Below are 23313 nucleotides of genomic sequence, written 5' to 3'. Positions count from 1 at the left end.
CTGGGCACCTTCATTTTTACATTCTTCAGGGACCTTTCAGCATGTATATTCATAAGAGCTGGGCCAGAGAGAAAGAGAGAGAGAGAGGTAGGGGGAGAGACAGGGGCGTCACACCAAATTCTGGGCCCTGGGTACAAGGATTCACTGCGGGCCCCCCATGAATGTTAACTATTGAAAAATAGCAGATATACAAGCTCACAGCGCGGCACCGAGTGCCGCGCTGCGAGCTTGTATATCTGCTATTTTTGAAAAATCTTGAAAATGTGTGCAAGAAACCTATGTCCCCCAAGATGATATGTATTTGGCCACGGACCCCGATCTCAAAATATTTAGTTCCAGGGACCCCCAGAAGCAAAGTTTTAGTTAGAAATGTTTGCTTAAAAAATACATATATTCAAAGATTTTCACACATTTTCAAAAATAGCAGATCTACAAGCTCGCAGCGCGGCACTCGGTGCCGCACTGTGAGCTTGTATATCTGCTATTTTTCAATAGATAAAGTTATTAGGGCCCCTCCACCTTGGGCCCCAGTAACTCAGTCCCACTTTCCTACCCCTTGTGACGCCCCTGGGGAGAGATGGAGAGAGAGAGGGGGGATACGAAGGGAGAGTTGCAGAGACATAGGGCTGTATTTTGATTCTCTTAAGTACCAGCTCTTATGCTTGTCTCCGACCACCAAACTTTTCGTCGGAGAGTTCCGACTTTCCGATGTGCAGCTTTCCGAACTCTAATTCGGGGTAATGCTTTTCAGAAGATGCGAGTGGCGTCATGTTGTAGTTGAACCGGACCTTTCTGACAAAAGGTTCGGTTGTTTTGCTGTTTTTATATACAGCAGGGGTCTTCAACAGGGGGTCCGCGACCCCTAGGGGTCCGCGGCGGTACTGAGGGCGTCCGCGAAATTATTGCTTAAAAAAAAAAAAAAAAAAAAAAAAGATTTCAATTTTTTTTTTCACATTTATGTTAAAAAATAAATCATGATTCTATCCATTTTGAATAGCTTGAATACATGATTACTATGCAATTGACAGATTGTTGATATTATTGACATTGGTTCTCAGTTAATAAGTAGTATGTTTAGAAATGGTAGTGGTACGGCCCACCCTGCTCGCTGTAACTTGTACATGTTTAAAATAAAAAATATGTCGTAGCCCCGACCCCCCCACCCTACGAGGTGGTAGGGGGTCCCTGCTCCACCTCCCCATCAGTTTGGGGGTCCCCGGCCTGAAAACGTTGAAGACCCCTGATATACAGTATACCACTGCATTGTCTGAAAGGAAGCCGTACAAAAACAAGTTTTAATCTTATGTACCTGTACAAAATAGTGATGTTACCATACCGATACTGGTATCGTAACATCCCTAGTACAAAAGACGCTGCAATAAAGTACAACCTTGAACCCTGAACCTTGTGGTCGGAGACAGTATGGACAGACCTTTAAGTTAAGGCATAAGAGCTGGTACTTTAGACAATCAAAATAGAGCTCATAGAGAGAGAGAGAGAGAGGTAGGAGGTGGGAATCTTGTGGAGCAGGACACTATTGTAATAAAAATCACACCCAGTGAAGTGAGCAGTGCTATTTATGAGTTCATTTCATTGCTGAAAATAGCTGATCTATAAGCGATAAGACATTGTGACTTGTGAACGAGTGATGCAAACTTGATTCAGAGTTGTATATAAAGAGAAAACATGATGCTGAGGCAAATGTGCGCCTAATTTAGAATCAGTTCCGTAGGTACAGTGGGCCTACAGAAACATGTATTTTCTTTAAACGGAAGCACCAGCCTCGAAAAACGCACTTTGCTTGTCGTTTCGCGTGTGTCATCAACGCATGGTGCAGTTTATTCCTACGCTATCGCTCCTTCATAAATATTAAACAACCTCACCACCGCACTTTATGTGAGGTCGGTTTTAGCACGGATTTTCGTCTCCAGCTCTTAAAAGTAGATAGAAATGAGGACAGGCATGCATGCAGGGCCATATTAAATATGAAGCTTTGTGGTGCGTATTATGACAGTTAAACGTGGCAAACATGATCGTGACAGTTAACGTAGCAAGAAGACGCAGACTTGTCTATACTATAGGTCTCGAAAACACCCGCTTTTACTCGAGTACATTTTGAATTCCATATTGAATTCTATATTGCAGTGCTGATACTTTTACTTCAGTAGAAAATTACTAAAGCACATTTTCCACCACTGCTATTGTCAGAAGGGCTGTGTGTGTGTGTGTGTGTGTGTGTGTGTGCGTGCGTGTGCGTGTGCGCGTGCGTGTGCGTGTGTGTGTGTGCAGGGATGTGCTGGGCCCCTGATTCAGACCGGGAAGATGAGTTGTAGGCCCTCATTGCGCGCTATAGAGAGAGAGATCTCTCTATAGCGCTGCTGCTACTCAAAGATTTGCCATTTCAGATCATGACAAGTGACAAGCCAGTGGGCCAATTACATGAGTTATATTTTGTCGTTGTCGGGTGGAAACCTTGTATGTCCCAAACCGTTTGTTTTGTATTTATCATTTAAAAAATGATTTAAACTAGTGAAAACAGCCGATCTACAAGCACACAACGCCTCGCGGTGCGAGGCGTTGTGTGCTTGTAGATCTGCTGTTTTCACTACTTTTGTGCAACGGCCTTGTATGATCAAGCAGGGCTTTGCTTTGCGAAAAGAATTGACACATTTGAAACTTGGAGATACGAAGTTTCCACCCGACAGTGACGATTTAGTTTGTTGGCCGCCCAGCCCCCGAAATGGAACGAAAGCCGACATTTTATTTGTATTTTTTTCCTAATGGCCGGCCTGGTGGGAGTTGTCCCTCTTTTCCCAATGGCCAGCACGTCCCTGTGTGTGTGCTTGTTACATGAAAGCTCCATGTTGTTGAAGATGTTGATGTATGACTTTTATCTGTGGAAGCTCTATAGGACGCAGGCCAGGACAAATTTCCCTACGGAGACACTAAAGTATATCTTATCTTATCTTATAAATCAAAGACGACCTTGAAACCTCCCACACAACCTTCCGATCCAGCAGTATTCAAGCTTTCCTCGCAGCTCTTATAGTCTGCAATATTATTATCTGGCACAGGCTTGTGCACACATAGACATCAAAGGGGGCTTGAGCTCCTGACCTTTTACCCGTCTGTAAAAAGCGACATCTCCAGACCATGAATGCAATTTTTAACTATGGGGCCACGGTGGCGCAGTGGTTAGTGCTTCGCCTCACAGCTAAGGGTCCTGGGTTCGATTATGGTGAAAGAAATGCAAATGCCACCCCTTTCCATGCCATACCTGATGGCAGCATTCAAGAGAATTGGCTTTGTCCGAACTCTCCTGAACTTGAATTCAGCATCTTATGTTGAAAGAATTGCCCTCTCTGTGTAGAAATCTATGCCGTATACGCCACATCTCCAGTACTGACTTGATTATGCTTAGTTCAATGTGCTATCAAGCACCGAAAATAGCCGACCTCCAAGCTCACAACGCACCGCAGCGCAACGAGGTCTGCTATTTTCAATATTTTCAACAAAAGGTCCTTTTAGAAGCATTTCAGCTACTGACTCTCCAACATTCTCTGAACGTCCCTGGAATCTACAGTAGCTTCCACCCCTGGAAATATCACACAGCCAACATTGTATGAGTGTCCCTGGTGAATGGATATGGACTGTTAAAGCGCACATGTTTCTGCACATCCGATGGTTTGAAATTCAACACACTTTAACAGAAGGATTAAAAGAACAGATTTCCAGTAACAGAAAACACACAGACACACACGCACGCACGCAGTCGCACGCGCACACACACACACACACACACACACACACACACACACACACACACACACACACACACACACACACACACACACACACACACACACACACACACACACACACACACACAAAGAGAAGCAAACATAGAAGTGCCTCCATCTTGAATGAAAAAGGAATTGCAAAAGGAATGCACTTGAGTAAAAGTATTGGCATCAAAGTGTACTTAAAGTACCAAAAGTAGAAAGTACTCATTATGCAGAATGTGTGTCATCAAGTTCTCAAATGTATGAAAATCTTGGGAAAATAGAAGATCTACAAGCTCACAATGCATTGTGAGCTTGTACCGTTGTTTTGGGTTGAGATTGGCACATTTCCTGGGGCAATCTGCCCAGATCATGCATGTCACACGTGTCTTCTTCTTCTTCATCTTCTTCTTCTTTAGTGTTTTACTCTCAAAAAAGTGTCTGCAATGTAGTGCATTTGAAACTACATTGCAGTGCACATCATGGGGTGATCACTGCTTGCCTCCTTTGAATTGTTTTATTTTTCTTTTTGTTTATTTTATTTTTATTTTGTTTGCCGAGTAGGTCAACAGACAAAAAAAAAAAACAGAGATGAAAAAACCTGAGTGAAATGTGACGATGTGAACCAGAGACATCGGTAGATCGGCTATTTTGAAATGACCGAAAAATATAGTGTTATGTTGAAGTGGTCAATGTTATGTTTTTTTTTTTTTATATAATAATCAATCTACAAAGTATCTAGCAACTAAAGTTTTAAATAAATGTAGGGGATTACAACATTTGCATCTGAGATGTAGTGGAGAAGAAGTAAAAGTATTGTAAATTGGAAACACTTCAACATTTTTACTGAAGTACAGTACTTGAGTAAATGTACTTGGTTACTTTACACCACATGCAAGCTGACTCAATCACTTCCTGGATCAGCAACACCACTACGGAGCGCGTGATTCAAAATAACGGCACAGTTCGGCCAGTGGAGACGCCCCTCTCGTTCCGCTTGCCTCTGATTGGCCCGTGGCGGCACCCGGGTGGGGACGCTGTCATCTCTGTCAGGCACGTAGCGCGTTACTTTATTAACCCGACACGTTATAAGTTATCTTGAGTATGACAGTAGTTCGGGTTTTAATGTTAAAGTAAAGGCGAATTCGAATAAGCTTTAAGGAAATGCTGAGTATGAACGTTAATTCACATTTTATGGTTTCCTTAATTGTTTCCTACAGCCCATGTTTTACAACTGTATTACATTTTTGGCTGTTGTAAATAAACAGTTATATCTTCTAAGTTATGTCTGCATTTTCTAGTGGTGAACAAAACAAGACAGTATATTTTTATCCTTTCAAAGTGTGTTGTGAGCCGTTTTCACGAATTAATTTCTCTTTTGTACCATGCCAACCCATTAAAAAACACCCAGCACAGAAGATAAATAAAATGAGAGGCCTTTCAAAGTACAAGTGTCAAGTTTATTTTGAGCACAGCACAAAAGTGTCAAGTGCAGGCTTTAGTTGCGTGTGTGTTGTTAAGCTCTATAGAGTATAGGGGCGTCTCCACTGGCCGAACTGCGCCGTTATTTTGAATCACGCCTACGGAGCAGGAGAGTCAATCACTCCATTATGCAAACAAGCAGCTATCACTGTTAAACGTTCAGTGTTGGCACGGGGCCCGCCCAGCCCTCATTACTCATTCAGCAGCACTAAATGGAATGCAGCCCCTCCACCCCTCCACCCCTCCACCCCTCCACCCCTCCACCCCTCCAGACAGCATCCCTCGTTCATAAAACATCACCCACCCCCCACCCCCACCCCCACCACAAGGTTATTGGAGTTTAGAATTTTTCATTATTTTATATATTTTTAATTTTTGTCCTACTTTTCTTTTTTAAATTAGGCCTACATTTTTTTATATTATTCTTTTAAACCCATTTAAGACCCGAGGCCGCTTCCTAAAAACGCCTTTCCGAATCCTGACCTAAGTTTTCGGGGGGAAATGTTATATATTTTTTTCAGAAATTATACAAAAAATTATAACGTAGCTTGCGAGTTTAGTTCAGGCAGATACACCTGAGAAGTTCACACTGTGCTGCCCTATGTGGGTGTGTTCAGTGTTGTGTAACATCATACGCTGACGTGGCAGTAAGCTGACCAATTGGGCGGGTATTTAAGGGCACCTCAGCCTGTGCTCATCCTGCGTTCCCTCTGAATATGCCTCTGGTTGTGAGGCTTTGTTTGCTCACACCGCCACCCCAGCACCACCAGTGGGCTCTGCTATTAGTTATGTTCCCTATGGGGGGATGTTATTATATGTATGTATATATCTCCCTGCTCTTAACTCATTCTGGGCGATGCCCGTAGAAACCGTAGATTTCCCGCTGTACCGCGGTGCCATGCCCGTCGAACCCGGAAGTTTAATTAGCTTTAATCATTATGAAAGGATTAAAAGTATTATCGCGAATTTTCGCTGATTCTGGCTCTTTAGGCCCGCCCCCCTAACTGTATCCGGTCATTTCCGGTCTGGACCGGATCTAGCTTTCCGTATCCTGTCTGAGCCTGGGCCATAGTCCCGCCTCCATTGGTTTACAGTGTAACAGAGGAGAAAGCTACTCGGCGATGGAACACTCGTTTTTCAATCGGATTTTTGCGTTTGGAAACTTTGATCCAGTCTCTACACGCCTGGATTATGATCCCCGCACATATCGTGCGTTTTGTGCGCGAACGTGTCCACTTGTTACCATAGCGCACAGTTGGCTTTTTTCAATGCTTTTTCATGTAAACACTGGCGGATAAGCAGGAATACAGCGTGGCAACGGATATGTCTATTTCAATGGGGTTTTTTTTATTCGAAAGCTTGTCCCCGAGTCTACAGTCTACTAGATGAGTCGCGCACAGATTGTGCACGATGCGTGCGCGTGCCCACGTTAAAAGGTAAGGACAATTTGGCAGCTGCTTACTAGAGCTATGTTTAAAATGGCAGCAAAATTGTTAATGGTTAATGATGGTTTCTAATTGTGCTGAGCAAGGAGAAAAATATAGCAGAGCCTGAACGCCAAGATTAAATATTACATTTACACTTGCATTCTCATGTTTCAATAATAGATGTTACAATAATAAAATATATTGGTCTATTCATTCTATATTGGTCCATTCCATTCGTAGGTTATCTGACTGAAATATGTATATATATGTTTCTGTATACTGTACATAAGCAACAACTACCCGAACAACGACCCCAAAAGGGTTGAAAGGTATACAGTAGTAACGTATAGTGGTTCTAAATTAGTTTAGCTTTTAACACCCTTATTATGCCAATTGTCACTGCTGTTGTATCCTTCCAGCCAGACGAATCTTCCATTGCAAAGACAAATGGCCCTTCTACGCAGTGATATTGTCTATGCTATGCGAGGCTAGCGATGAGGAGCCCACACCGGGAGGACATATAGAGCCTGCGTCCTACTCCTCCCGCCCAACACTCCCCGATGACAGGAGCAGCCCTTGAAAGAGCAGGCCTGTAGTAGCCTGAAACCAGACCAATCCGCCTGTGCAAAAAAAACTTGTCCTTGGCGAATATGGGTCTGGCCCCGCTCAATTGTGAATCCATTTCCTCTTCCCCCACATGTGGGGGAACCAATCAGGACCCAGCATTGATCTGGTCTAACCAATCGTGTCCAGAGCCATTTTTTTAACCCACCCCTTGGAAATGAAAATTCTGCTCGCGAGTCCAGACTAATATCCGATACGCAGTGAGGAATTAGTATGAGCAATGCCAGGTTAGGCCTGTACTACTATAGGGGGTGGGGGCAAGAAGAAACAGAAGGTGGGCGACCTTCCCGGCCGCGCTGCAAAGATAATTAGGGAGTCAAACCCCCCAAAAGCGTTACATAGAAAACCATGCATTTTGGTTTGCATGGATGCACATTTGGGTAAAATATTCTTAGTTACTTTACAGCACTGGAAACGAAAGCCATTACATTTTCTATGTTGTATTGTTGTTCAGACAATGGGTCCAGGCCTTCTCATTTCCCCCACTGAAAATTGATCAAGAATCGATAAGGGAATCGATAGAGAAACCGATCTATAAGCAGAATCGCCACTGGCGTTGGATTGTCATAACTTCCCATTTTATCCATGCACATCGTCAGAGATGCCACCACCCTAATGTATGAACTGTTTCAATTCTGTTCTATGAAAAAAGGGGAGATGACATGCACATCCACCCCTAGTTGGGCAGGTGCTGAGCGAACAAGTAGAAGATACTAGAAAAAAATAAACAAAAACACTCGCACACCGTGGGCTCACATGCAAAAAAGTGCTTAATTGCACCAAATAAATGTCGTGACGTTTCGAGCAACACTGCTCTTCCTCAGACTGAACTTTGAAAAGGGGGGAGCCCATATCTATACTATAATTTTGCGAATGTCTGAGTGAGTGTCTGTCTGTCTGTCTGAAACAGCGTTTCTCCTCGGTGGCTGGAGCAATTGATCTGAAATCGCATCACCATAAGCATATGAACACACCTGACATAACTGTGAAGCCCGTTTGTCACTTTCACAAATCGTATGCTGTATATTAGCATTGTTATGCTGTATCTACTATCTATTCTGCATCTAGCATGAGGCACATCTATTCTGCATCTAGCTTGAGGCAAAATGTTTAACCAGCTCTCTGTGTGTGTGTGTGTGTGTGTGTGTATGTGTGTGTGTGTGTGTGTGTGTGTGTGTGTGTGTGTGTGTGTGTGTGTGTGTGTGTGTGTGTGTGTGTGTGTGTGTGTGTGTGTGTGTGTGTGTGTGTGTGTGCAGGCAGGCGGGTGTGTGTGCAGGCGCAATTGATCTGAAATCGCATCACCATTAGCATATGAACACACCTGACATAACTGTGAAGCCCGTTTGTCACTTTCACAAATCATATGCTGTATATTAGCATTTTTATGGTGTAACTACTATCTATTCTGCATCTAGCATGAGGCATATCTATTCTGCATCTAGCATGGGGCAACATGTTTAACCAGCTCTGTGTGTGTGTGTGTGTGTGAGTGTGTGTGTGTGTGTGTGTGTGTGTGTGTGTGTGTGTGTGTGTGTGTGTGTGTGTGTGTGTGTGTGTGTGTGTGTGTGTGTGTGTGTGTGTGTGTGTGTGTGTGTGTGTGTGTGTGCGTGCGTGCGTGCGTGCGTGCGTGCGTGCGTGCGTGCGTGCGTGCGTGCGTGCGAGGGTGGGCGGGGGGGGTGTTGGCTGGCCCTCTTTCAGATGTTGTCATGTAGATCAGTACACAGTATCTCTGTAGCCTTTAAACGAAACGGGTTTCTTACATTGATGCTCCTACATATTATCATGCAAGGACCAGTTAAAGTTACTTTCCATCCCTCATATACTGTGTGCACAGTGCACACCCCATAACCCACACACTGCACATCATTTCGGAGCTCATATCTTTGAACGGGTAAGGACTAGTTATACAAACACCAGCAAATATTCAATCATGATCACGTGGGATACAGCTGTGGATAATCATACATGTGACCAAACACTTCCACCTGAGTGGTCAGAGATATCACAAGTTAATACATAATAAATTGTCTACCATACAGGCAATACAAAAATCGAATGTCCTAACTGAAGGTGTGTATAAGGATGATAATACTGTACATACAAAGATACACTTTTCAAAGTTCGGTCTGAAGAAGAGCAGTGTTGCTCGAAACGTCACAACATTTATGTGGTGTAATAAAGCACTTTTTCGCATGTGAGCCCACAGTGTTTCTCAATTCTGTTCTCACACATTTCCACTGAACCTGTTTTGATGAGTTATCATCGTATACAGGAGCATCATAGTTTAATTTACATCTAGCGCTTCCAAGATAAAGATGCTTTCACATTTCTGTCATTTCACTTTACAACACATTTGCATACGCATGCACACACACACACACACACACACACACACACACACACACACACACACACACACACACACACACACACACACACACACACACACACACACACACACACACACACACACACACACACACACACACACACACACACACACACACACAATAAAACCTACTGGACTGGACTAGCAGCTGCTAGCCCAGGTTTTATAGGCGTTGTTTAAAGCGCTCTCTATTCAGCCGTTGTCTCATCTGGACATTTCACTGTCCTTTTGCCAACATGATGAACACTAAATGCTAATGCTTGATTCATACGTATCTGTGCATCGCGACTCACGCCGAAAATATAGTCAACGCCGACCCGTCGTGAGCTTTTAGATTGGCTATTATTTGGTGCAAGATACTAAAAATTCTTTCTTTAAAACATTGAACGGTGTACTTTTCATTGTGATACAGATAAATAAGGGATTTTCAAACTTTTTTGTCTCAGGGCACCCCTGTAAATAACCTTTTCATCCATGGCACCCCTGAATTACACTGTTCATTTTTAGAATCTTACATGGGAAACCCTGCCTTAAAGTATATTAGCATTAGCCTATGGCTATTCAGTTTGATTAAAAGAGGCGTGGGAGCCCCTGCTCCTCCCTCAAAGCTGTAAGAAGACATCCCTAAGTAATGATATCAGAGACAGACGGTAATAGATTAAAGAAACTGCTCCAAAAGGAGACTTTGGATGGTCACTCTACAAGCTACTACATTTACAGGCCTAAATGGTGAAGTTGATTTTAAAATATTGTGATGATGATTGGGCATTTTTTCGTCCCGCTCACCCCCCAGTTTTAAAATGTGTTTGTTTGGTCCATTACAGTATGGCAGTGGTTGAAAAAGTACTCACATATTTTACATAAGTAAAAGTATCAAGACTACAATGTAGATATACTCCGTAAAAGTCCACAATTCAAAATGTATAAAAGTACGAAAGTATTGCCATCAACATACTTAAAGTATCAAAAGTAAAAGTACAAAATGTTTGAAAATAGCAGATCTACAAGCTCACAACGTGTCGCGTAGATCGGCTATTGTATACATTGTACTTAAGTACATTACTTAAGTACATGTACTTAGTTACTTTCCACCACTGCAGTATGGTGTGCATGTATTACGTATTACTTCTATTGATTGATCCACATATGATAACGTCTGCTGTGGATGTGGATGCATCCTCTGATGATGTGTGATGTATTCATTGGTCGGAATGATTTGAATGCCACCTCGCTCTGGTCCTTAGCATTAGAAGGAGTTCTCCTTAACACATCGGACGGCCACGTGGTTTTGACGTCTTAATTTGCTGGTGCCCATGGCAACGCGTCATTTTACCTACCGGCGAGAGTACTGGCGAGAAAAGTAATCCGAGTAAATGTAATCCGAGTATGTCCTGTTTATTTCGCGAAAATCTTTTCTTTCAGTCAGGACCGTTTTTTATCATTTCTAAGCCACAGTGTTTGTGTTACGGCATGTAGAAGAGGCTGCCGTTTTGAGAAAAAAATGAAAAAAGGAAGAGAATCCGGAGAAAACAGCAATTTCGTGCAGCCGCTAAACAGGAAGTCAACGAGACACACAGCATGTCCGGGTGACGTAATTGCGCGCTGCATGTTGGGAAATGGAGTTTGTTTCATCACCGCGGTAGCCAAGTGCAGTAGCTACAGTACAGTATAGTTTACTGTACAACGCGTCAAACGCGTCGTGGGCCTCCAGCGACATCAAAGAAATTGACTTGTAGACACCACGTGGGCATCCGATGTGTTAACGGTGTTGTACTTTTAATCCGCTTCCCGCACACCCACGGCAGTGCAGGCCGGGCAGCCTCTGGTCTTCAGTAAAAGTAAAAAAATACACTTTCGCCCCTCTCCAAAACAAAGACGGCTTTAAGATGTTGAAAGCCTATTTTCCTTGCCACCTGCCTCACATCTAAAATTCACTTTTTGGACAAATTCTGTGTGTTTTTCAGACGTGAGGTGGGGGGCTCAAAGTGTTCCCACTAGGCAAAGTAGGCTTTCAGCTCCATAAAACCTTCTTTGTTTTGGTGAGTGGTGAAAGCATGTTTTACTAAAGACGAGAGGCCGCTGCGCTACTGCAGGTTTGCGGGCAACGTATGGAAAGTACCATAGCGTTAAGGATGACTCCTTCTATAGCGCTATGGAACAGAGATTATGCCGCCCGCCCACAGCCTGTACTTAAGTGTGACTAATCACTATTATTGTCAGAGCCTGTTGAAGACCCATGTGTCCAAACGTGTGGGTCATACTCTGTTGCCAGTGATGTAAAGTACCTAAGTACATTTTCTCAAATTTTCAGGTACTTTTACTTTACTTACTAAATTTTCAATACTTTCACTCCACTACATCTCAGAGGCAAATATTGTACTTTTAGTCCACTACAATTATTTGAAAACTGTACTACTAGTTACTAGTTACTAGTTACATTGGAAAGCATACATTGCCATGGCTATTTGAAAATAGCCGATCTACAAGCTCACAACATGTCTCAAAGCGAAGCGTTGTGAGCTTGCAGATCGGCTATTTTCAAAGGATTTTTATACATTTGGAAACATGTGAAACAGGACAGTGCATACCGAGTACTACTTTTACTCTTAGTTTTTAAGTATACTTTGATACCACTGCTTCTGTATTTACTTCTAACAGCGTATTTCTACATTGGAGTGCTTTTCCCACCACTGTCTGTCTGTTGCTTTTGCTCAACAATAAATCTATTCTTTTTTTACCTGAAGACGAGACAAGAGCCTCAGTACTTTTTTCCCTACGGTCTGCATCACTACAAGCAGAAGGCATGCTGGGGGCTCTAAATATATCTGGCAATTTCAAACATTTGGCCGCTTCTTTTCTTCTTCTTTGTCTCTCTCTCTCTCTCTCTCTCTCCCTCTCTCTCTCTCTTTCTCTCTCTCTGAGCTCCACATTTCTTGTTTTTTCCTTACAGGGGTCCATTGATATTGATAACATGTCATCACTGTCGGGTGAAAACCTTGTACGACCAACAATATTGTAGGCTACTTTCCAGGACAAGGAAAATAGCGATGGGACGATATGAAAATGTCATTTCACGATTATTGTGACCAAAGACACAATTATTATCGCCATAATCAAAATATAATTTATCTTGGGGCGGAAGATTTGCCAAAAAATAGCCGATCTACAAGCTCACAGCGCGTTGTGAGCTTGTAGGCAATTTTTTGGTAAAAGAGATTTGGTAGAGAGTGAAACAAAGGACTATCAAGTATGTTATTTCCAGGTCCGTTTTATCAATTATAGAGGGTTTCGGATATGCAGCAAATAAAAGGTGTATTGATCCCAGTGCATGACGGAGGATAATTTCACGATAATTTTAAATCTCCACGATACGATTATCATGTGTTTTTTATCACGATAAACGATAATAACAATTATCGTCTCACCCTAAAGGAAAATAATAACCTGTGTCCAATGCAGTTGATATTTAGTCATATGCCCTTGTTAATACTCTTCAGTGGCTCAATCGTTAACTTGTAGATCAGCTATGTTCACTATATTTGAAACACGTGAAACAAAGTGGTTAATTCGTTTTACAAGTACAATATTTGTCTTTGAAACGTATTGAAGTGAAAGTATCCACAAATACTTGTAAAGTACAGAAGAATGCTCAACACATGTACATATAGTACAGTATTCAAGTAAAGTAAAGTAAATGTACCAGTTAGATCTACGATGGAGATGATGGATCTGTTTTGTAATTAATAGATTTAACCATACGTATCTGTGTTGCTCAAGGGCTCTTCGTTATAGTGCAGAATCCAACCCCAGCATGTCAGATACAGGAAGGTTCCTCCGACCATCGAGGCCGTCAAATACGGTTCAAATTCAGAGTGTTAATTTAACTCTGAGTGTACAAAAAGAAGAAGAAAAAAACTCAACCCGAAGTTTTGCATTGCACCAACCTGACAAAAAAGATTTACTAAACCAACCAAACAAGGTATTAATCAAAACTCCATTCATTTAATGGGGTGATAGATACCCTAAAAACACACACACACACACACACACACACACACACACACACACACACACACACACACACACACACACACACACACACACACACACACACACACACACACACACACACACACACACACACACACACACACATTTTAAATGATCCATTTTAAAACTCAAACAGACTTATATCACACTGTTATAATGTCCACCCACTTGGGAGATCAATATTAATTTAATCTCTGTGAATCTCTTCTCCTAGGCAGCCGACCAAAGTCAATTCATCAATGCAAAAGCATTATTGTATTGGAGCACCGACATTGGAGCGGGCGGCCATTTTCAGCCCTGGTGCCAACGCACACAGACCTGGACCAGTTCCAACAGCATGAGCTGTTGTGTGTGCATGCGTGTGCATGTGTGTGCATGCGTGTGCATGTGTGTGCATGTGTGTGCATGTGTGTGCATGCGTGTGCATGTGTGTGCATGCGTGTGCATGTGTGTGCATGTGTGTGCATGTGTGTGCATGCGTGCGCGACTGCGCGTGCTTCGCACATACAAAACGAGTGGACAATAATATTACCAGAAACGCCAAAAAGATCTAGCCCTGAAGGGCCATAACACAGGGGTCTTCAACAAGGGGTCCCCAGAGTTACTACAGGGGGTCCTCCAAATCTTTGTGTGATAGAAACTTTTTTTTATATCTATATATATATACCCTAGTGTCCATATTCTGAGAACTTTAGCCAAAAATAGCAGATCTACGAGCTTGTAGATCGGCTCTTTTCGGTTTGGTGTAGATGGGAAAAAGAGCACACTAAGTACAGAGTGAAAGGTAAGACAAGTGGTTAAATATCTGCAACTCAAATTGACATGAATCCAAAATACACTGATGATTGTGCTGTCAAACAATGAAACTATATGGAAACTATGAAAAGGTTGAGGGTGTCCCTGCTTCATCTCTCTCTCAACTAAGGGGTCCTTGGCCTGAAAACGTTGAAGACCCCTGCCATAACAGGTCTGTAACTTGAGAGTGAGTTAAGGGGGTCCTTGCAAACAAAACATGAGAACAACCAGTAGGCCTGCCAGTGGACTCATAATGTGCCATAGTGTCATAGTAATACCAAGCTGCACACAGCAGCTTGGTATTGTTGTTGGTAATGAGTACGGACAACAACCAGGGACGCGCAGAGAATGTCAAGGTAGCAGGGGCTGAAATTTCGGAATTATCGAAAATAGCAGAGCTTAGAGGTCAGCTATTTTCAGTGCTTGATACCACACTGTACTAAGCATAATCAAGTCAATACTGGAGATTTGGCATAACGGCTGGGTTTCTAAACAGAGCGGGGCATTCTTTCAACATAAGATGCTACATTCAAGTTCAGGAGAGATTGGACAAGGCAATTCTCTTGAATGCTACCTTCAGGTATGGCATGGGAAGAGGGCAATTGCATTTCTTTCACAATGGTAAAAACTGCATTCATGGTTCTGGAGTGGGCACTTTTTACAGACGAATAAAAGGGCAGGTGATGCCTATGTGTGCACGTGCCGGGCAAAAAACTAAATCTTTGTGCAACACAACAACTGGTGCTACGGGCCCCGCAGTGAGACACTCACCTGCTACCGACTGGGTGTTACTTTGGCAACCAATTTGACCACACATGGCATGAGGGGAAAGTTCTGCTTGGAAAACTATTTGACCGCATGACATAAGGAACAGGTTCTACTTGGCAACCCACAGTGGTGGAAAAGTACTATTGTTTTTACTTGAGTAGTAAAGAACGGAATTCTAAATTTACTTGAATAAAAGTACAAAGGTATTGGTGTCTTAAAGTACCAAAAGTAGAAAGTACACATTATGCAGAATGTCCCATTGTCCATGTCCCACGTTTTCACATGTCTAAAATGTATAAAAAAAAAGGCGATTTACAAGCTCACAAGTGAGCTTGTAGATCGACCATTTTCAAATAGCCAAAATGTATATAGGGCTGGAGTGGTTAATGTTTGTTTTGTAATAATAAAAGTAACTATTAACTCAAGTTTTCAAATACATTTTGTGGAGTAAAAGTATAATTGCGACCGTCAGGGAGCAGTTTACTATGAAAACCTCCACCGGCCGTCCGTCCGTCACACGTCACACCTTTGTTTGTGTACGGTGTGATGTCATATATCTTCAGTATGACATCACACCACATGTGTACACAAACCTTTGTGTACGTTGCTGTGGCAACAGTCTGTTGTTGCTGGTCTGTTAGTGTACGTTAGCAACCACCTTAGCAACCATGGTTTTACCCTAGCAACCAACTGTTTACCATAGCAACCATGTTTTTTTACCCTAGCAACCAACTGGGCATAAAAGGGATTCTGTTAGGGATCTCCATATATGGGCATAAAAGGGATTCTGTTAGGGATCTCCATATATGGGCATAAAAGGGATTCTGTTAGGGATCTCCATATATGGGCATAAAAGGGATTCTGTTAGGGATCTCCATATATGGGCATAAAAGGGATTCTGTTAGCTGTTAGTGATCTCCATATATGGGCATAAAAGGGATGCTGTTAGGGATCTCCATATATGGGCATAAAAGGGATTCTGTTAGGGATCTCCATATATGGGCATGAAAGGGATTATGTTAGGGATCTCCATATATGGGCATAAAAGGGATTGTATCCCAGATGATGCCCTGTTAGGAGATCCACACTAACAGAATCCATATATGGTCCTACCGACAGCTGCTTCCAGAGGATCAACAACAACAAAAAGCAGCAAGAACACAAAGCCATTGACAAGGCCCTGCAGAAAATGCATGACACGCTGCTGCGCCACACTCAGCACCCCTAAAAACCAGTACTTGGGATTTGTTGATGTAAATGTTCACATAGAGTGTAATAATTGGTAAAACAAACTTTTGGCCTATTTGTGGAGATAAGCGACCAACGGTCGCTTATCTCCCGATTAGGGAGTCTTACTGGTATTTGTATCAGAGATGTAGTGGCGTAGAAGTAAAAGCATTGAAAATTGGAAATACTCCAGTAAATTTTCCTACAAATACCTAAAAATTGTACTTGAGCAGGGACGTGCTGGGCCCCTGATTCAGCCTGGGAAAAAAGAGTTGGAGAGGCCCTCATTGCGCGCTGTAGAGAGAGATCTCTCTCTATAGCACTGCTGCTGCTACTCAAAGATTTGCCATTTCAGATCATGACAACAAGCCAGTGGGCCAATTACTGTACATGATTCATATTTCGTCGTTGTAGGGTGAAAACCATATATGTCCAAAACCGTTTGTTTTGTATTTATCATTTTAAAAATGATTTAAACTAGTGAAAACTACTTTTGTGCAACGGCCTTGTATGATGAAGCAGGTCTTTGCTTTGCGAAAAAATGTATACATTTGAAACTTGGAGATACGAGGTTTCTGCCCGACAGTGACGATTTACTTTGTTGGCCGCCCAGCCCCCAAAATGGAACGAAGGAGGACATTTCATTTTTTTATTTTCCTAATGGCCGGCCTGGACCGGCCGGGAATGAACCGGCCATTCGGGAGTTGTCCCGCTTTTCCCAATGGCCAGCACGTCCCTGTACTTGAGTACTTACTTCGGTACTTGAGTAAATGAACGTAGTTACTTTACACAACTGGATACCTATTTGACCACATTACATGAGGGACAGGCTCTGCCAGCCTAATAACAAACCCCCCAATTGGCTTCCCCTAATGGACACTGAGATAAAATGAAAGGATGATGATGAGAAATCGAGTGAATCCTTTTCTCTAACCCAGCAGCAGTAAAACGTCATAGGGGCCAGTTTTCAAGTGTCTTCTATGGCCCGGACCACTGGCCTAGCGGTCGGGGCACATATAGGCTCCAATATAGCCCGGCAGTGCATCGCGGGTTCGAGTCCCACTCCCCCGACCTTTACTTCACATCTCTCCCCATCTCTCTCTCCCCGTTTCATCTACGCTATACATAAAGACAGGAAAGACCCAACTTTATTTTATTTTTAACCACTTAACTCATTTAACGCTGATCCCGAGTATACTCATGAAAAATACTCGAGTATTTAGAGTGCCGATCCCGAGTATACTCGCGTAAAATACTGTATATAGAGTAACGCCGGTTCTCCTACCCTAATATCCGTTGGAAAGTCCTGGCACGATCGGCCTCGCCGATTCATCATCATCACGGATCCACGTGCACAAAATAGTAATCCCTTAACATGGAGGCCGACGGTGGATCTCATCTTTAATGTCCATTTTCTCCAAACAACACTTTTAAAGCCAAGGATGGCATTAGATTCTCGCTACAATAACATAATAACAAAGGCAACGATCGGCCATTTTAGCAACGGCATGGGGTGACGACCGCTTCCGTTGAATGACGTCATGACGTCAACCCGGAAGTGTTTACGCAATGGACTTCTGGCCTTCAAAATAAGATAATGGCTGCGTATGGAGCCTGCGAGAGGCACACTGGACATTTAACCCGTTCATGTCTGGAGCACTAAATGGGTTAATAGGGCCACTTCACCCAATTATGCTCATGATGATGGGTCAGGGCCTAGGCCATAGATTGTAAAAGAAATATGGACGGTGGTAAGCCATTGGTTTCTATGCTGCGCAAATGAAGCTTTTTTGACCGTTGTATGGGTGACGCCATCATTGTATAAATCAACGTTCATTGGTAGAAATGATACCATCTCGAATGCTATTGGCTGCCAACGGTCACGTGCAACCGCAGGGATACATGGGGCATTGTCTTGAGCTTGCCGAAAATAAAGCACACAAAGAAGAATCACAAGCCTATGATCACAAGCCCCTCCCACAGCATACCCTGCTATAACATCAAATATAACATAAATTGGTCCATATTTTCACAAAACGCATATCATGGTGATTGAAATGAGGCTTTAAACTAGCGACAGGAACCATGAAGTATTTATGACAATGTTTATTAAGGTAAGAAAATCAAATGTAAACGTTCGGGGTAATAGAATGGAATCCTATGGAGAACATGTTGCTTCTGGTGCCAGAACAGCGCAACTAGTGGCCAATCATGGGAACTTTTAGTTCTGTGTTGCTTCATTTTAAATCGGGACAACTACACCCCTGGTCTAGGTGCATACCACATATCTGTGCAGCCTGACAGCATGTCACGGGTATGAATCCTGTTCCCGATGATCTTTGCTGGGTGTCACCACCCATCTCTCTCTATCCCTGTTTCCTGTCTATCTCCTCTATCCCCTATCAATAAAGGCAGAAAAAGGCCCCTAAAAATATGAACAAATATATAAATAATTATGCTCATGATAACATGGGACCATTTTTGTCTACTCGGTCTGTGTCTCTCTGTGTGGCTGTGGACAGTTCAGAAACCTCATCGATGGGGAGTCCAAGCTAATAGAAACAGCAAGCTTTTTTGAGCATTGTGAGCTTGTAAATCTGCAATTTTCAGAGGATTTTTGAAAAGTGAAATATAGGACATTCTGCATAATGAGTACTTTCTACTTTTTGTACTTTAAATACATTTTGATACCAATACTTTTACTCAATTAAATTTTGAATTTCGTACTTCTATTTGTGACAGAGTATTTCTATATTGCAGTATTGATACTTTTACTTGAGTAAAAAAAAGAAGAAAAAAGAAATTAGTACATTTTCCACCACTGCTACCAGGTGAAGAAATCACAGACTGAAGCTTTAACCTTTGCTTTTATATGGAATATCCGAGATTAGATTTTACAATGCTTCGATCTGAACCTATTTGACCAAACAGCCTATCTACAAAAAGAGATTGTAGATTGTAGAATGTATATTGGTTATTTTCGCTGTGCACGTTGCCACGGGAGGTCATTTACGGAGGTGGAGCGGTTTTGTTGGTGTTATCATCAGGTTTCCACAGTTAATTTTTTAGCTAAATGTAACACAATCAAGAAGCACACTTTCCCTTTCCCTCTCCACATGCCGTGGAGACAAATCAAAAAGCCAAACGCCGCACACACAGTGATAGACAGATTTCTTGTTTACCAACATTGAGACTGCACCTGCCTGTTTCATATAATCATACCATTCCCAACAGATCCCCAGACCTGTTGTTGGCTGGAGAATGAGAAGACATGCTCCACATATTATATACTTCACCCCTGCAACGGCATTGCACACGAGAACAGCTGATATACAAGCTCACATCCAGGGACATGCTGGGCCCGATTCAGCCCGGGAAAAAGATTGGAGAGGCCCTCATTGCGCGCTATCGCTGCTGCTACTCAAAGATTTGTGACAAAGTAACAAGCCAGTGGGCCAATTCCATGAGTTATATTTTGTCATTGTCGGGTGGAAACCTTGTATGTCCAAAACCGTTTGTTTTGTATTTATCATTTTAAAAATGATTTAAATTAGTGAAAACAGAGCAGATCTACAAGCACACAACGCCTCGCGGTGCGAGGCGTTGTGTGCTTGTATATCGTCTGTTTTCACTACTTTTGTGCGACGGCCTTGTATGATGAAGCAGGGCTTTGCTTTGCGAAAAAATGTACAAATTTGAAACTTGGAGATACGAGGTTTCTGCCCAACAGTGACGATTTACTTTGTTGGCCGCACAGCCCCCAAAATGGAACAAAGGCTGTGCGACAAGCCTCCGTAGAAGACATTTTGGCTTCTATGGTATCAAAATAAATGAAATAAGCCGCTGGTGACTGAGAACCTTTGAGTACATGACGGCATCTCCTACCTCGACAGTGGACTCCTTCGTCGTAGCCGTCATCACAGTCTCTGGCCCCGTTGCACAGCTTGTTGAAGTGGATGCATTTCCTCGTCCCGATGCACTGGATGTGATTGAGGGGACACCTGATCACCACCTCCCTCGCACCTGGGACAGAGAAACAACAGGCGACAGACTATTATTAACTACAGTATTAGTAAAAGGTTTTAAAAACAAGCTTTGCGATGCAACGAACAGGTTGGTTGAGTTAGTATGTGGGTGAAATAGGCTCTCTGACTACCTCTCTCAAACCGGCACCCTGACTCTGTCTGACCGCAATGGAACATAGTGTGAAATATCATAGCTTGGAAGTGAGGACTGTATATGATGGAGTTGAGGTTATGCCCACCACAGGGCTCCAGTCAAAGAGCAGTAGTCAATGATGACACTTGATTGCATTTTATGTGTTTTTATGTAAAGGATGTAGTTGGCAGACACAAACATAGACAGTGATGAATGGTATCTGAAAATACTGAATAATACCATAAGGATATGGAGATAGAAACAATGAACAATAGTAGTATCACTTAACTCATTTACTGCCTATGACTAGTTTGACGAGTTATATAAGTGTGTCCACTCTGCCTATGACTAGTATGACGAGTTTGTAAAAAAAAAAAAAAAAAAAAATGTTTTGAAAAAAAATGTTTTGAAAAATTACTTTTGGACCCCATCAAATCTAGTAAGCATGATTTCAATCGCGATTTTGCATGTTCAACCCCCATACAACCCCATCTTTCAAACAGGGCGGCCATTTTTGATTACATAACGTGTAAAACATAATGGCTATTATCTCAAGAATGCCTGAACGGATTTCCAATCGGATTTGTTTGTTTGAAAGCTGTGAACAAACTGCACAAACATGGTGCATCATCTGTGCATGGGCGTGCATGATCCGTGCACTATAAATTACATTGAAGTCTATGGAGGCTTCTGGCGGGGAGCCCTGATGGGAGCCGTTTCAAAATGGCAGTAAATGAGTTCATAGGGAACAAGGGTTCATATTTTAGATTGTAATTAAAGAATATAAAAGATGAGTGTTAAAATGTTTTCATTTACTTCTTTCTATTGTTTTAGAGATTCTTATTTCAGTGTTTGGGGGCATGCGTACAAGTGGCTAAATATGTCATTTTACACAGAATAAGCCCATTACTAAGATACAACGCAACCTTTCATGGTTGGATGTGACTTATGGGGGCTAGAAGTGTTACTGTAAATAGCAATAAAGAAACTGCTGGCTTATTGTGTCTAAAAATACATATTTAGCCCATGCGTACGCATGCCCCACATTTTAGCACGGTAAACGCGATAAAACAATAGAACGAAGCAAATGAAAACATTTTACAACTCACTTTTTCTTCTCTCTAATTACAATCTAAAATATGAACCTGAACTTGTTGTAAAAAAAGTTAAAAGTTAAAGTTAAAGTTGTCCTTTAATAATATAGCACACCAGGATAGTTAGCATCTTACTGAAATGAGCCATGGACACATAGACCTACAGTAGCATGCACTCACGCATGGCAGCGAATGAGAGCCGTATTTCGACAAACCCCACCCTGCCAGCGTGTGATTGGCTGAAGTCCCTTTGAGCCGCGTTCGGACGCAGAAGCAGTCCCTTTGTAAATATTTACTACATTTTTTCGACAACCAACTCTAACCCAAACCCAAACCCTAACCTCTGTGGGGTGTAGCAAGATACATGTCATCTTTTCGACAACCAACTCTAACCCAAACCCTAACCCTAACCTCTGTGGGGTGTAGCGAGATTGCGTAGGGAAGGAGCCTTGCACGGTTGTCATCCAATGCGACGCCAGCCAATCACAGCGCGTATTTTCCGGGACTTGTCGAAATGCGTCTCTCATTCGCTTTCATGCTGCTCTCACACACAGGTTAGGCTGGGTCCTGTTAGCTTAGCCACTGAAGTTTAGCTAGCAGATACAGTTACAAAAACAAACTTTTTAAACCACACACAGATACATTCTGACACAATGAACTGTTACCACATGAAACATTATTGCACTGTATAGCCAAAACAACTCACTTCGTCAAGAACACATTCTTAGGTGCATGTGTGTGTTTGTAGTTGCACTCATGCATGTAAAGATTTCTTGGGGTCCACTTTAGCAGTGCCCAAACAGAAGCCTGGTCCAAACAGAGGCCTGGGTCCTCTGAGGCTGTCTGCATGCCTGCACTAAATTCAATTCATTAAGGCTATGGGGAATTTTGTACACAGAGCCTTCATTAACACCTGTGAAGGAAGTTAGTGGAAGAGCCTCGATTAATTGTATGATAAACTGACTAGTAAGAGGCGAGGTCGCAGTGAAACAACAGGGACTGACACAATATGTCCATATACTGTATGGGAATTCCCAGATATGGGCTTAATATTGATGACACCAGGGATCTCCATATATGGGCATAAAAGGGACAAGGACAGAATTCATTTGTTTGATTGCCGTGACGCGAGTCACACTTGCAAATGAATTCTGTCTTGGTCATATATGGGGCTGTTAAGTCTGACATCATTTTGTAGGCAGAGGAGAATTCTGCCCCCAGCGGCCGTGAATCTTTTTACTATTTTTGCTATTTACTAATTTTTCTTCTCTTTGTTGTTGAAAGGAAAGTGGTAGGATTATACTTTAGTCGTTATTTTTGTCTCGGATCTGTTGAAATAGCGAGGGACAGATATTGATAATAAATCTGCTTGGAGGTCTGACTACAACATGATGTCACGGCTTAAAAGCCCCATAGAGCGTGACATGAGGCATGACTGACTGACACACATGAGCTGCAGGTTTTCATAGTAAATGCGACCTACGGTCACAATAAACAAAATAGCAACGCATAATCTT

General features: G+C 42.4%; 1 protein-coding gene across 1 annotated transcript in view; it reads right to left on the bottom strand.

Annotated features, from left to right (window-relative positions):
- LOC308308144 (low-density lipoprotein receptor-related protein 1B-like) overlaps positions 1–23313 on the bottom strand; it is a gene marked incomplete at both ends in the record, with an annotated part of 592679 nt that overhangs the window by 484225 nt on the left and 85141 nt on the right. The window contains 1 exon segment of the mRNA XM_080753509.1: positions 20430–20567. Coding sequence (XP_080609635.1) covers positions 20430–20567 — 138 coding nt within the window.

This window comes from Nannobrachium achirus (genome assembly GCF_963921795.1).
Source record: "Nannobrachium achirus genome assembly, chromosome: 22".
Classification (NCBI taxonomy): domain Eukaryota; kingdom Metazoa; phylum Chordata; class Actinopteri; order Myctophiformes; family Myctophidae; genus Nannobrachium; species Nannobrachium achirus.
This window is presented reverse-complemented; position numbering and strand designations above follow the sequence as displayed.